The 16,205-nt window shown below is 41.3% G+C and overlaps 1 protein-coding gene across 7 annotated transcripts in view; it reads left to right on the top strand.

Moving 5' to 3' along the window:
- Positions 1–16,205, top strand: part of cep112 (centrosomal protein 112) — a 134,684-nt gene that overhangs the window by 49,065 nt on the left and 69,414 nt on the right. For 5 of the 7 annotated variants that reach the window (XM_086289153.1, XM_086289149.1, XM_086289147.1 and 2 more), the window contains 6 exons: positions 795–949; positions 1,238–1,367; positions 1,479–1,571; positions 1,701–1,760; positions 2,950–3,029; positions 13,637–13,772. In XM_086289153.1, coding sequence (XP_086145279.1) covers positions 795–949; positions 1,238–1,367; positions 1,479–1,571; positions 1,701–1,760; positions 2,950–3,029; positions 13,637–13,772 — 654 coding nt within the window. The remainder of the gene's footprint in view (positions 1–794; positions 950–1,237; positions 1,368–1,478; positions 1,572–1,700; positions 1,761–2,949; positions 3,030–13,636; positions 13,773–16,205) is intronic. The other 2 variants (XM_086289154.1, XM_086289151.1) reach the window with 1 other exon arrangement.

The raw sequence follows: 16,205 nt of genomic DNA, 5'->3' as shown, positions 1-16,205 counted from the left end.
TACCTCAACGCTGTCATTGTGTATGCTGGAGTCATTTGATCTGATGCAGGATCACCATGTTCAGATATTTAAATCGATGAAGTTATAGGCTTTTTATGATGCCCTATGTTGATGTACCAGCACTTTACTGCCACCAGCGTTAAATGTCAGTAATTTAAGAGATGTGGCTAGACTTTGAAATTGCCAGTAATATCAGGCAATTTTCACACACTGACCCATCTAACAACTGATTATTGTCTGTTACTGGAATTGTAGAAAGAAAATGCGGCCTGTGCAGTTTGCTATTATGGAAGCATTCATTAACTTTTACATTTTCAGCTGGTATCACTATGAGTTTATTCTTATGTCTCAATTTGGGTAATAAGTTTAAACAGTAGCCAGAATGTAACAGAAGAACAACAGCTGACTAGAAACATGTGCATCTGAGTTGTTTTTTTTGTTTGTTTTTAACTTGAGTCTTCGTATGCTTACATGACAGTAAAGTTTATCTCGTCTTTTCTCTTACAAAGGGGTCTTCTAAAAGTTTGCCATGTGGAGCAGGGAAGGATTTTCAGCTACAAATTTTATTAGCATGTAATAGTATTACACATTTTTGGAGTAATTATCATTTATTGTCAATGAGTGAAGTGAGAGGATCATTCAGCTGCACTGTTAGCCACATGTTAGCTTCGATACGTTCATATCAGTGACCTGATTTCTGTGGAGCATGCGATCCTCTGACTTATGCTCATTTTCCCGTGCTGACGCCCTTGGCGGTTCAAGCTGTTTGATTTCGTAACAACTTGTGTGTCCAGGAGCAAACGATGAGAGAGCTCGAGCTCCGGGTGAAACAGCAGTCAGCAGAAGGGGAGAAGGGCAACACGCTGCGTCAGAAAGTGACACAGGAGAAGGCTGAGCTGGAGATCCACATTGCATCTATCAGCACTGAACTCCAGGAGGCCAACAGACGGTATGAACCTGTTTGGCGTGTGGTATAGGGGTGGATTGAAAGATAAAGAGGAGAAGAGTAGCTAGTGCTAATATTGAAAGCTTTTCAACACTAACCAGCTTTTCATGACTAGGTTTTACTGCCATGTGCTTTTTAATTTAAATGTCTTCTTCACATCTTAAGAAAGCTTTATGTAATCTATTGCTAGTGTGCAGCGGATGGACAGTAAAAATGGTGTATGAATAGAAACGGATCTGTATGTGTGAAACTCTTTCGTGAAGTCTGAGTCAAGCTGTTAGCTTTTCACAGGATTATGATCCTGCAGAAGGAGAAGGAGGAGCTGAGCGAGCAGCATGAGCAGGCCACGCAGAAGCTCCAAGTCAAGTACGAGACCGACTTGAGCCACTTGCACCATGAGCATGCTCTCTCCGCTGCTAAGGTTCACATTACCACAACACACTCACACGTATCTCCCTCGGCCTGCTAAATTTTGCTGCTGACTGATTAATAACACACAACTTTTAGCAAATCTCTCCACTCTCTATTGCAGGCCTCTGAGGTGATGGCAGATTTAGAGAAAACTGTGGCTCAGATCAAACAGCAGCTCGAGGACAGTGAACATCGAAGACACCAACAAGTCAGGGTATGATATGATTCGGGTGGCGACGCTCATTTTAAACCTCTGTTTCGTCACTGCAACAATACGAGCTTTAAAAGTGCTTGTCATTAGCAGCTCTCTCTGACCTATTGATTCGACTCTGCTTCCTTTCAGGATCAAGAGATGAAATTTCAGCAGGAAAAAGATGAACTGCTGATCAGCTGTGAGAAAAAGGTAGTGTGTTCCTGTTCCATAAGGAAAAATCCATCTGCCAAGCTCAGTAACCTCCTGTCATTATATCAAAACCACCCCTGAACAAAGTGATTAGTGGAGATCAAAGCTTGGAGCCGCATGTTCCTCATGGTTCTCTGCTCTTGTAAAATCCTAAAAGCCTCAGTTAACAGGTAGATGTTAGGCTGGCGCAAAGGAAGGCAGGATGGTAAGTTGGTAATTTAGATCAAGAATTATTAAGTTGTAAAAATAAGAAACAAGTTAGAAGCAAATTGAAATAAACATTTTTTTTTTTTTTGGGGGCGGGGGTCTGTCTGAAGTATGCACTGTCTCTGTACCCAGGCCTGTGCTTGATTACCCCCTCTCCTTTGAGAGACCCCTTTTAAAGCCATAGAGCAGCCATAAAGCATAAAGTACAAAGGCTATTGTTAATGATCTGAGCTGGACCAGACTAGGCCAGGCCAGACTTCATAGGTAAAGATCAGGTTTAAGCTCCACACTGCAGCTGGGTCATCTTCAAAGTGCCACATCTTGGTGGCAGGCTGGCATACACATCTGGCTGCCTGTGAGTGATACACCTGCAAAAACTTAGCAGGCATGTGTGTTCTTTATTTGGGGTCAAGGAGGATTTAAATTAAGCTTCCCTCAGTGGATTGCTTTTGATGTGTGTGTGTGTGTGTGTGTGTGTGTGTGTGTGTGTGTGTGTGTGTGTGTGTGTGTGTGTGTATTTCTTTCTTTTTTTGCCCTCGTAATCCACCTGTATTTTTTTTTCCCTACCTTTTCCTCTTCTTTGTTTGCTTCACGAGGTGACGGGGGAATGAAAGACAGACAAGTCCGTTGTTCATTTTCCTTTTAGTTTACTCTGGAAAGATTCCTCGCTCCGCTCCCGAGGAGTGCTAAAGGATACACAAGAAGGAGACTGTGGTATGGTATCTGGACATGAGAAGGTCCCATATGGCTGCCATAGATTCAGATTGAGAGGCCCTCTAAGGCAGGCGGGATGGGCTCAGCTACTTTTGATGGGGTGATAGAAGAGATGAGACCAGATGCACAAGGTCACAGGCAGAAGAGTTTCCTTGAGTGATGTTTGATGGTGTCTGCTTTTGCACTCACTCGCACCTCTCTCTCTGTTCCTCCTATACTCTCATCCTCGCTCCCTCTTCCTCTCTCTCTCCCTCTCTATCTGTCTAAGGTTTTGGCACTTCAAACTGAGGCAGAGAAGGAAAAGGCAGAGGCTAAAAGGAAGATAGCCAAACTGGAAGAAGCACTCAGGTATGATGGGAAAAGGCTAAACAGAGAGTTGTGTTGAATTAAAGACGTTTCATGGGTAATTACATCCTGGGTCTATGCTTTAGACTCCATTGATAATTATTTAGTCTGTTTAAGATACTTCATCAGCATTTCAGCATCAGATGTCTTTCCAAAATCCAACAGAATGAGGAGTAAAAGGACGATCAGGCAGATTTTCAGGCACAAACACAATACAGAACCAACCCAGTCATATTCTGACGTTGTCACATTGCCGTTGTGGCAGGTACATGGAGAGTCACGGTGCATTATCACTATCTGTACTGAAACCGGCAGCAAAGTTTCCAACATGTCTAATGTTAGCAAGCATGATTTTTTTTTTTTTTTAAGAGTCATTAATATCACAGATTTGGGCCTCGATTTTGTGGCTTCAGACTTTATTAAAAGGAGTTGTTTATGTCTACTGACTTTGAGTCTTTGATCATAAAAACAGCGTGTATGAATTCTGTTTTAAGGCGGAGTTTGGCTTTAACAAGTCAACCCTTGCGCGCTCTCTTTGATCTCTTCTCATAACTGAAACTAGTACTGAGTTGAGAGCCTTGAAAGTCTCAGAGCTTCACATGTGACTGGTGTTTGCGATGACTTGATGAAAACTGGCAAATCTAATCCTATTGTATAAACCGAGTAGTCTCTATAGTAATGAAAGCTGATAAACAAAACTGTCGACTTTGACACAATCATACGGCTGATATTTAATGGACGAGAAACAGCCTGGGTATTGGTTAATATTAAAGAGTGTTATGGGGTGATGCACATTGAGTCAAGAAAATTAAAAAACATGAACGCTACACTGATCAATATTTGATATCAACAATTGATAAAATGGCAAAGTAATGACGTGCGGTGAATCCACCAACAGTTCTTGTTTAATTCACTTTTCCTCAGCCTCCACTCAGCTTACTACCATCATTCAGCAATTTGTTTCAATTCAGTCTCATGATTCTCATCAGTCCTGTTTCCAGATGCAGCATACAGCTGTTTTGAATAAAGTAAAAAGCCATATATTTCCCACAGGAGTAAGTGAGGGTGGCCTGTAACACAGTATTTAACAATAAATATGCTCTTTTTAAGTCAGTGAGATACCCATCATTGCTCAATTGTGAAATCTGTTAAAGTAACCATATTCTGTCATTTATATACATGATTGCTTCACTCAGACATACTCATACGATTACTGAACATTGTCAGTGTCACTCTAGTGAAGGGTAAATACACTTTTGGATTGTTTAGTTCTCTCCATCTTTGTCGCCAGAAGGAAGACCTATGCGTATGTGCGCCCTCAACCCTTTCTGCCATCCAGACTGGTCCTCAGTCACTAATATCTCTTTAGAAATGTTCAAAAAATTAGTGCAGACACAAAATAGGCATTGGATTAAGTGCTTCCTCTGGATTAAAAGTGGTTAAGAAAGAAAAGTAAAAAGTAAAACTCACTGTGGCTCAAGTTAAAAAAAAAAGAAAAAAGAAGTATGTATGAAGTATGAAAAGCGATCAGTATTAAAAAGATGTCCAAGATGAGCCATATTCTCCAGCATCTGTGGAAAAGTGTCAAACATTTTGACTAAGTGACGACATCCAGCAAGGATGAGGATTCAATGAAGGATAAGATGAGAAGTATTAATAACATTAATAATGCTATGTTGTTGGTATGTTTGGTCTAAGGCACATATACAAAGATTGTGGAGCCCCGTGGTCCACAACAATCAAGTTTTCAGTGAGCTGCACAAAGAAGCTCAAAGACATATGGAGTCTTAAGCATGTGCATTTCATTAATGTGTCTGCAACACATTCAGACAACTGCTGTGACAACTTTTAAGGACACGCAATCGAATGGTGGTGAAGGATGTCTGAAGGGGAGGAATGTCAGTGTTTCTTTGGGCCTGTCTGATTGTTAAATACACAACGCTTTGCAAACACATTGACTATGTTTTCAGCATGATATACTGCTGCAGCTCCTGCTTCGAGGCAGTTGTGTTGAGCGTTGAAAGTGCAGATTTAACTGTTTCCAATAATGATTGCTCACGTACATTGCGTGGTTCAAGAAGTTATTGTAGTGCACAAATGCAGGGCAATGAAACAGCTTTACCTAAATGGAATGTAGCCACACCTAAATAGTGTTGTTAATTAAACTTGTAGCTACAATGTTTCAGAATGCCTACTATAGAGGAAAATATTATTAAAGGAATGGATAAAAAATAACATGTAATCTACTCTAAATGCCACATCCAACACTAACTCCTTTAGCTTCAACACTCTCTTCTATCCAGAGCTGCATATGTTGAAATGCTCGACTTCAGCAGACTGCAGACAATCAGCAAACCAACCAGCGAGCCAGTCAGTACATTCCACTGGGTAATTAATCCCATACAGGGCCATATTACTTGGCCACAAGCAGATTATAGTTTCTGTGGCAAGACTAGATCATGTTCTGCACAATTAAACAGAGCGCCGGCTCGGCCTATTCAGCAACTGTAGCTCCAGTTCCAGCTATACATGGCCCAAGCTCGTCACAGTGCCATCACTCACCCCGAGTGAGTTTTAGCTGTTTGTTGTAGCATAACAGAAACCCAAAGGTCTTCCAGGGTTCTTCTTCTATGGTCAAAGTGGTCTTAGACAAACACTAACAATAACACTGTGGCTGTTTGAGGAAAAGATTGTATGGTTGTTACTCCTCTTCCTTTCTTTCAGTCACCATGATGCAACAAAAAAACACATTTTTGTAGCATTTAGTAAATATCGGTGTAAATATCATAAGGGGACACTGATGGTTGTGTTTTCTTATTGTTTGCTTGTCATTGTCAGCCCAGCTACAGAGAACGTCCTTAAACACAGCAGACGGATCCGTTTGTGCATAAATTATCCTTGTTGTTAGTATCAGTAACGAGCCAGTCATTCCCTCGTTTAAACACTGAAAACGGCAAGTGGCCCGTTGGGCTCTTAGCTAATTAAATACTCAGGCTGCATACACACGCACACACTTTCTCGAACACACTGAGCAGCCTGATGTCTGCTACCTGCCTGCTGCCGTGGCAACACTGACGGCCTTTAAAGGCGATCCAGCAGAACTTCAAAGTCAAAGCAAGACCGCACGCAGGTGTGTGTGTGTGTGTGTGTGTGTGTGTGTGTGTGTGTGTGTGTGTGTGTGTGTGTGTGTGTGTGTGTGTGTGAAGATTGGAGGATGAATGATAAAATTAAACAAATAGAACTGCTCAAGAAACCTCCTCCTTCAGATACTCTGCGATACATGCATCTGTATAATGCATGCACAATGATCCATGCAGACTATGTGAACATAGATTTATTATTAACAGTCTTTGCCTATATAAAAAAAAATATTTAAAAAGTCCACAAATTTATATTTTTTTCTTAATAAGTTGATGCGACTGCTGGTTGTGCATTTTTAATGGATCTGATTATTCATATGTAGCATAAGTAAGTGATACCCATTCAAAGTCTAAGAAGAATATGATCTTCTTGTCCTGTCATGCAAATAAGCATTGCTGTGTCAGTTTGAGTTCCTGGTCTGTGTTACTATGGCAACAACAACAGAAAGCACTACAAAGCTGCGCTGGGAACAAGTTTCTCTCCTTTTTTTTCATCCCAACGTGCCTCAGATCATTACAGGGCATTAGCATGGAGATGGAGAGATACACCACAGATAGTGGTGGTTGTGGATGGGGTAGTAAAGAGAGGAGGGAGCTCATCTGGGGAACAGCTTGCCTGCTTTGCAACAACGACCTCCAAATCACAATTTGGGGAAAATAGAAAACCACTCAAATTTTTAGAGTAGAGAAAAAGAAAAAGGTTGTAGATTATGGCGTTTCTTTTCTCTCTGAGACGCAGGCATCGTTTTATTTTTCATGCCGCCCTTCCTAGAACTTGTATCCCAGCTGCGTTAAACAAAACCACATCTTTACTAAGGCGTGGTGCAAACTTTGGTTTTGTCTCTCTGATTATTTACACTTTGGAGTGGCTGAAGTAGCACTTGACTGTGAGCGGCTATCCAGTTTCACACGCGGCATCATTAATATGATGTTTCAGTCTTTGATTTATTTAACAATCCATCTCTAGTTTAAAGTTTGTCGCTTCCCTACTAATGTTGATTTTTTTTTCTTCTTTTTCGGGGGGGGGGAAACGTCGCCTTTTTTCACTGTTTATTCTCTAATCAGCTCTTGGCAACGTGTGTTTCCTTCTGGCTGCGTGTCATTGTTCACCTTGTGCATACCCATATGCATGCATGAGATAGGGTCCCTCATGCATGTCCTTCTACTCTTAAAGATAAAGGATTCATCCAATGCCTTCTTTCATGCTAGTATGTGTGTGCGTGCACTTTTTCTACAACTGGGTGTGTCTTTGAAGTGGTCTTATCTTTCTCAGCATTCCTCTCCCATGACAGGAGGGATGGAGGGAAATAGGGATGGGGTCCTGAGAGGGACCAGAGGTAGCCAAGCAGGGGCCATCCAGCAGCACGGTTAATGTTCAGGTGCAGGAGGAGCAGGTGGAGGTATGGATCCTGAATATTGAGAAGCTTCAGTGGGGCTCAATATTGACTCCCATGATAACTACTTTGAAAGGGGGAGTTGGGAATGGGTTAAGAATCAGTTCAATACCACAGATTTGACAAAATGAATATTCTGTCCTTTAAATAGATTTTGATAGATTTTTTTTAAATGAATACTTATTTGTATGTTTATTATTCAAGCTTGTAATGATCAGATAGCACTGCAAGGATATAACTGAGTCAGTCTAACCAGTATTTCCTCCTATTTCTGAATACTGAATTAGTAAAGTAGATAATGAATAAAAATGAGCAGTAATTCTGGTTATTTGTTATTCAGCTGCTATTTGTCATATTTAATCACCCCATCACTTAATGGTCTTACATTTTAATATCCTGCTTTAATGATTTTTAATTGGTGTTCTCTGCTTTCACGGTCGTCACTCGAAACCAAGCTTGGCATTTCTACGCGAAGCTGGTTTTCTTCCAAATCTGCGCTGAGAGTCTGAATTTAGACCAGCAGGCTCACTTAGAGCTGATGGTTCAGACTGCACGGATTGTCTTCAGGGCTTTCATTGTTTCACTCAACTTCATCTTCCACTGCATTATGTTTGGGATATGTAAATACAGTAGTCTCACTTTAGGGACTTGTGCCTAGTTGATTTAGCATGTTTCCATTGTAGTCTGCATAATTTGTAAAGCCAAATAGCATTTTAAGCCAACAGCAGAGACAGGAAAACCAACTTAGAACAACATTTTCCTAGATTTATCTCAAACTTTTATTAAAAAATTGCTCCATTTGGTTTTTTATTGCTGTAGTTTGAATCGGATGTATAGAGAGCACAAATAACAGCCTTCCCTCGGCGTGTCTGCGCTACACTAAAGCGACAAGTTGTTTGGAGGGAACAACTTTTTCTTTAACGCCTTGGAACTGAGCGAGCTCCAGAGCTGGTTTGAACAATGACAAACATATATTGTTCTTTGTCTTTTTGCTCCGTCCCACCCACCATGTTTATCCACCTACATACTGCTACTGCCAGTGTGTGTTGCACCAGATTCATTATTCTCTCTCCTTATTGGTGTTTAGGTGTTTTTGAGGTACGACTCACTAACTAGTGTGAGGTAAAGTCGTTTTTCTTCTTCTTCTTCTTCTCCGGGGATTATGCGAGAGCATAAACTTCACAGCAAAGTTTGAAATGTCATCATGTCAGATGTCATATCCTTCTAGTTCTCGAGCAAAGCACTCCAAAGCGATTCCCTTTGCAACTTCTCCGAGATGTGGAAATCAGCTACTTAGTTATTGCATTGTCGCGTATTTCTGTGACTGATCTGGTCTAAGATATATCAGAAAATACTGAAATATATTCAAAATGTAGCATCTCCACTGGCCAATTGATGTGTCTTATTTTTGCTCCACAAATTCATATTCAGCTTGACTGAGAAAAACTGGAAAGCGGTTGCCTTTGAGCAACCGCTTGTTGTTCTTTTGATTATTCAACTTAGTTGTTGCATCTTTGATTCATCGTTTTGCCACAAAATCTTTGGGGTTTGGCAAACTGCTAGAAGGTTGGGGCTTAAATTAAAAAAATAAAGGTCAACAGTCATGTCTTTAAAGATGCTACCGAGGCAGCTGTTCCCTGCAGGCACGCGGACGACTACATGTGTAGATGCCACTGTAGGCGGAGGGCTGTGCTCTTTACGTTTGTGGCTGTTTTTTTTGTTTAATTTATTAAAGTGAAATGCTGCTCATAAACAAGGCCAGAACTGTAGGTTGGCTTTAAAGCCATCCAGCTCGACGATGCTCTGTTTTCTATTCCCTCTTTTCTACCCTTTCTGCCTTTAATATTTTCTTGCCCTTGTGCTATCTCTCTTTTGTGTTCACTTATTTGTGGTCTGTCTCTTATTCTGTGTCTGTTTCTGTCTTCTTCTTTTTTTTCCCACTCTCTCTCCCTTTCTCTTTCTCTGGGGATGCAGATGAAAACCAAGCCTGTTTTATTTTTTCTTCAGAGGGCGCTGAATATTTCAGTTTTGCATTTTCTCTCTTTTTATGTGCTCTCGCTTTTTTTCTCCGAGCCCCTTTGATGTGTCTGTGGATTCGTTATCATTCCGTTTGGATGAGCTCACAGACGCAGATGTGGAGGCACTCACATGCACTTGGCTCTCTCTCTCACACACACACACAAACACACACTCACACTGACTCTCTGGCTTTTTATGCTAGAGACCAGCGGCATCCATATGTAAGCGTGCATTCTGGTCTGTTTGTCAGTCTTTTCCATGTGCTGCTCCACCCACATCACAGCCCATACAATTCTTAAATGCTCTTGCTTACATGAAAAGAATATTTGCATAAGCAATTAAGAGTTTCGTCTTTGTGCACAGACGTCAGCGGGTGCTTTTGTGTCAACTGCATGCGTGAGCCTATATACAGTAACTTCATTGTGTATCCGCCATGTGCTCGCGCACTCACACAGGCGGCACGTGGCACCGTGTGGTCAGAGGAGTCCGGAATATGCCGGCATCCCCGCACCCCTCCTGTCTGCCAGGCGGCTGGATGGCGGAAGCTCCTTCACCCTCTCTAGTACACAAACACTCTTCTCTCTTTGCCGCCCTCTCTTCCTCCCCTTTAAACAGCTGTTTAAGGATTGAGGGATAAGAGGACTTCCTCTTTAGCGAAGGCACATCTTTAATTTGAGCCTCCTCTCCTTCCACTTTTCTGACCAGAGATCCATTTAAAGCCAACAGGCCGCCCTGGCGCTGGCACCCCTCTCCTTCCCTTTCCCTCTCCATTTCTCTCTGCCAGGCCTCCTTGACTCCTTTTTCGCTGTCCTCTCATCTCACCCTCGTTGCTCTGTTATTGATGGTGACACGCTGTCTACCGCTGTAGTGACCACACACGTTCACACGTGCGCACACATACACACTCAGTTATGCTCCCGAGATTCCCCGAAGAGGCCAAGCGTTCACCTGCTCTCCTCAGCTTAAGAGCATAATATGTTTCAATCTGTCACATACTTGAAGTTAGCTACAGTCACTTTTTTTTCTTCCTGTGTATTCTCTGAGGTATAGGCCCAGCAGCCAGCTCCAACTTACTCATAGTGCACTCCTTGAGTAGAGTTGTCAGTCACGCAGAGAGTTTGGGATTGTGGCTCATGAACAAAGGCCTCTGTACACGCACGTGAGCACGCACGCACGCGCAGGCTCAGTTGTCTCTCAAGCGAGACACACACCCAATTCTTTTCTCCCTCTCTCTCTCTACGCTCTCCTCTTGGAAGTTTTAAAAAAAACTTGCTATTTCTGTGACATCCATTTTTCCATCTTCCTCTCTCTTTTCCTCTTTTTTTTCTCTTTTTTCCATCTCAGTCTCCCCACATATCCTTTGTGTCTGTCTGAGTCCGGAAGGCAGTCGTGCAACGAGACTGATTAATAATTACAGAGTACACAAAATTGGGAAAGAGGCAAAAAAAAAAAAAAACACTTTGTCGTTTGATGTCCAACATGAGAGAAACCAAAATTACAAAGAGACAGAACTCTATAAAGAGGAGAGAAAGCTTGCACATTCCTTTCTCAATCCTCTGCTTTTGTTCTCTGCTGTTTTGTTTTTTTAATTTTTTTTATTTTATTGCCTCCTCTGTTTTTGCTGGGGGGGTTTTATCGCCTCAGTTTCAGTTCTGTCTTTATAAACACCTAAAGTTGTTTCTTTGATTACAGGAAGAGATTAACCACTTTACAAAGCTGCAAACCACTATATGCCTTTCTTTAGATGTACTTCCAATTTTTCATTTAATTTATTTTTTAAGTTGTGCATGGATGCTCATAATCATGCTGCTTTTGACAGCCTTCCTGCTTTGTGAAGTACAGATAAATGCACGGAGCATAGTGCCTCCCCCTACCACCACCACCCGATGTGTGCCTGTTGTAATTTAGTAATAGTTGTACTTCTAATTGGTTTAAAGTCCCACTGGCCAGAATTTCATTCTCGCTGCTGCTTGTCTGTCCAGAGGGAATAATTATCCATACCCTCTTAGAGTAGCAATTTACAAGGGAGCAGAAAAACACAGCCACACATTCACTTATACTCAAAGCACTGCATAAGGCACACTGTAAAGAGGAAAAAGTGCACAGTCAGTCGTACTGTCCCCCCTGATATCGTGCTCTTTGTGCTTGAATCAGATGAAGCATCTTGAAGGGTTGAAATAGTAGCTGCAGTCCATGTACCCGTTGTTGTAGTTGCACATTTAGTGTTACTTTTTGTGAAAATTAAATCAATTCACGCAATTCTGTTTTTAGCAAAGTCCCATTTATGCACTGTACATGGATAACAGATGCTGTCGTTAAATTATTATGATCTGTTTTTTGGTGTTTTTAAACCTGGGTGCGCAATTCTTAAGTTGTTTATTCAGACTATATTCGTGCACGCCACACATGTGAGGAGCACGTGTGGCGTCATTAAAATACGAACGTTATACGAGTGTAAGGGGATAATATTTTCCAGGTTTGTGGGGGGTTTTTTTGGTTGGATTTTGTCAACATGGTTTCATCAAGAAGTGTCATGCAAGAGATGAGTGAATCTGCCAAATTCCAACACTTCGAAATCTACTGTGGGTATCATGTGACAAACACTTGGAGGTGGCAGAACAGATGTGCGTGCTTTTGCGCATTATTTTTCACAGTCAAGTCTGAGTCGAAGTCATTGGTGACAACAGAGTTTTGTCATCACAATATTGAGTATAGAATCATATAATAATAGCAAACGTGTGTCAACTAGTCTGTTGTATATTTATTTTTAATTCTTTAGTAATTTTTTAGTTTTTAATATTTTTCATATAGCTGTGTATTTTCTTATGTCTGCCTTTATTTCAGTTTTTTTTTTTTAAATCGGTTAATAAACCAAAAAATATGCAAAGAGGTGCAAATTTAGAGCAAGAAGTTTAGCCTGGCTCCAAAAATATTTCGGTTCATTTGCATCTCCAGGTTTGAATGTCAGCAGCAACTTTGTCTGGTGTCAGTTTCGTGATTGACTGACAGCCTGTTCGTGGTGTCACGTGTCTCCTGCCCAGCTCTACCCTCCCGCATAAGCAGGTGTAGTGGATGGATGGACAGAAATTTAAAAGCTGTTTACAAAAATAACACCTTCACACACTTCCCTGGCTTCTAGCGCTGTCATTTTTTTCTACTCTGTATCCCTCCGCCCAGACACACTCCCTTCCCCACCTACCTTCTGTGCGTTAAGCTTGACAGCTACATTTTATATGATGTTGCGGCTGGGCCTGTTGGCTGGGCTCTGACAGTTCTCAGTATGAGGCCATCCCTCTCAGTGTGCCTGTCAGTCCCTCTCCTCTTGGAAGACTGTGACCTGACATTTACCGGCAGTAGCATCGGCACGCCTGCCTGGGAGATACAGCCACGCATTCCGATGAGCGAGGCTATACCGCATGCACAAAGTGACTTATTTTAATTTAAAACAGGGTGAACGATAATGAAGGATCATGGAAAGTCTTCACACATCGTTCAACATGGGAAAGAAACTTGTTGTTTGTTGAATATTTCACTCTTTGATGTCGAGAGAAAGCACCACATTAAAGCTCAGTCTATCGTGTTTGATACATGAGTGTTGCTGAGTTTTTAAAACTTCTATATTATCAGTGAACCTAAATAAACTTCACAATACATTTATAATCATTAAATTGCAAAAATTGTCAGCTGTAGCAAATTAAAACTCATATATGCAAATTAATATGTCATTATTTAATCGTTTGTTAATTTGTCCTCAGGTTCCATAAATACTCTATTTTCAAACAATTAGAATTTTGCAAAATAATATGGCAATTATTTCACAGTTCAGGTTTTAAAGGGTCAACCAAACCTGATAGAGTGTATGCAAAAAGAACAGTGATGATTTTCTGCTTCTAAGGTCTATCTTCGTTCTCTGTCTTTTACTATGAAACTACTGTTTTGAGAAGTTCTACAAAAATAAAAGTTTACTTTCTTTCTTAACTATTTCTGGATTTCTTGTCTGCAATTGTGTTTCTATGGCTATGTAGTGTGTGTTCATTTGTGTGTGTTTGGTTTGAAGGGAGAAGGAGAGCCAGCTGGACAGAGCCAGGGAGAGCCAAAGACACCACATCCAGCAGGCAGATATGGCGCTGGAGCAGTTCAAGAAACAGGTGGAGCTCAGCTCTGAGAAGGCCTACGCTGACATGAAACTGCAGGTCCGATGACGCACATCAGCGCGCGCCGTAATCACAATGCATGCGAGCGAACACGGGCTGGCATCCACGCACACCTGTTTTCTGTTACACGAATGCATCCATATTCATGCGAGGACTGCACATTCCTCTTGTGCAATGTTTGTGTTTCCTGTTGTGTGCCAGAACAGATTAGTGTTTACACATGCAGACACACTTTAACTGTAACCCTGTGTCAGGTTTGCTGTACCGCAAGCGGAGTGAGCTGCCTGCTTGGCAATAACCAGAACAATGGGCACACACACACATGCTCTTTATATTTTTTCAGCCTAACCACAGAGAACATATTCTGCAAGGCATCATTTTTCCAGCACCTTTGCTCTTACACTGAAAAATCTATATGCAAGAGCCAAGAACATTATCACCCTCAGGCCCTTTTTTGAGCCATCCAGTCATTCCAGATGAATGTAATTATTTGTAATCCCGCTCATTAAGCAGGTGTATTCACTTCACCGCTATCGCACAGTGAACTCTCTTCTTGTCAGTGGGCGTGACGTAGGCTGGTCAGGTTCCAGAGGAGAGCAGGTCGCCGCATTAAGCAAGCAGACTAATTAGTACGTCGGGCCTGCCTCGCGATCAGCGCTGCCTCGCTGCGTGGGCTGCTGCTTATTGGGAGAGACTTCCGATCGATACGCACTCGGCTCGAAAACTTCTGATGCTGTTTTACTAGTCAGTTTAGCTATAGGCGCTTTTGTCAAGCATTTACTGCGTGTGTGCAGTATTGACCAGGCTGCACCGAGTGTGGTCCTAAATGTTTTAAAGGGCCCAATGCTGGAGAGATTATTAAGTTTTAGTTGCTGGTTATTTTTATTTATGTATTTTAAATGGCTAATCATTATTATGTCTGAGTGGGAGTTTGGGATATTCGTGGGCAAACAAACTAAACGTTATTTCCCAAGCCTGAATTTAAAATACCCTCTTGTATTTCAAAAAGCGAAGAAGAAGAAGAAGAAAGAAAGTGTGCTGCTTGCATCTGATGCATCTGAGCAGAAAAAAGGAAGAAGATCCCATTCAAGTAATAAAGCATATTCAGGTGTTGTCGAAGCTGGGACTTTCTTGAAGTTTTTGCGTTATTGCGAGTAGACTCTTTTGGATCGGTGCCACAACACTGAATATTTTTAAATATTTGCACAGGAAGACAGAACTTTTGTTTGCCTTCTTTCATTCTTGTTCTTGCTACTTGAATTCAAGGCCACATGTGTGGCGAGCGATGCCTTGGAAAATGTCTATATCGGTGCGCCACTTCATCCTGCTACTCTTTTCTGATGTTCTCATCCTTCCATCCTGTTGCTCATTCTTTCTTTTCCCGTTGAGCCCCCCCTTGGCATCCTGATCTCCAATCTGACTTTATCCTCAGCCCACATCAAAGCCATGGGAGAGGGGAGCAGTCTCTCCTGCATCTCTGTCATCCTCACCCCCCCCTCTTTCCTCTTCTTTTCCTCCCCACCCCACTTGTTCATCGCTGCATCACGTTCTCCGGCTAAGGCTTTAATGTTGCAGAAAGAACTTCAAAAGATGTTTTTACTCTCCTCCCCCCCCCCCCCCTTCCTTCCTTCCTTCCATCACCCATCCATCCTCTCGTCATCTTCTCTCTCTTTCTCTGTCTGCAGATAGAGTTGTATCTAATGGATTATCTGTATCACCCCCTTCCTCTCTCTGTCTGTCTCTCGTTTTAAAATCAGCATCTCACTTTTAGAGCTCACTTTAAAGGAAAGAGTCTGCCCTATTTTGATTAAAAAAAAAAAAAAAAAAGAAGAAGAAGAAGCACCACGCAGAATCAAATCTCTGTTGCGCGCATAGTTCAAAGGAGGCTTCGGCATTTTAAATGGATTAATCAAAACACATTTTGCATTTCCTGAGCGTTACACACAGCGTAGCCCAAATACAGAGGCGTTTGAGTAAATTGCATTTCCAATTGTTGCTGATTACCGTTATGGAACGCCAGGACTGCCATAATGAATTAATTAAATACACCATTAAATAATTAATTAAATGTGTCAATAATTAATTAAAATTGGAATTAATTAATTAAATAAATAGTTATGATATATGTAATTAATTAATTATTGACACATTTAATTAATTATTTATGTATTTCACGTTTTAATTAATTATTGACACATTTAATTAATTAATTATTGACATATTTAATTAATTATTTATGTATTTCACATTTTAATTAATTATTGACACATTTAATTAATTATTGACACATTTAATTAATTATTTAATGATATATTTATTTATTTCATTTTGGCAGTCCTGACGCCTGGCTCTCATCATGAAATAATTTTATCTGTCAGCCTCACCCATCAAACTCAGGGGGCGGGGTTAACGCTGATCGAGTCAAAACCATTGCTTTGGCCTGGTGGCCATTGTTTCTAGCACACAACAGAA

Source organism: Aulonocara sp. 'chitande type north' Nkhata Bay, linkage group LG4 (genome assembly GCF_057382095.1).
Source record: "Aulonocara sp. 'chitande type north' Nkhata Bay isolate Kocher_YH1m ecotype deep benthic linkage group LG4, A_spYH_male_GT1.1, whole genome shotgun sequence".
In the NCBI taxonomy this organism is placed as follows: domain Eukaryota; kingdom Metazoa; phylum Chordata; class Actinopteri; order Cichliformes; family Cichlidae; genus Aulonocara; species Aulonocara sp. 'chitande type north' Nkhata Bay.
The sequence above is the reverse complement of the archived record's forward strand: the minus strand, read 5'-3'. Positions and strand labels throughout refer to the sequence as shown.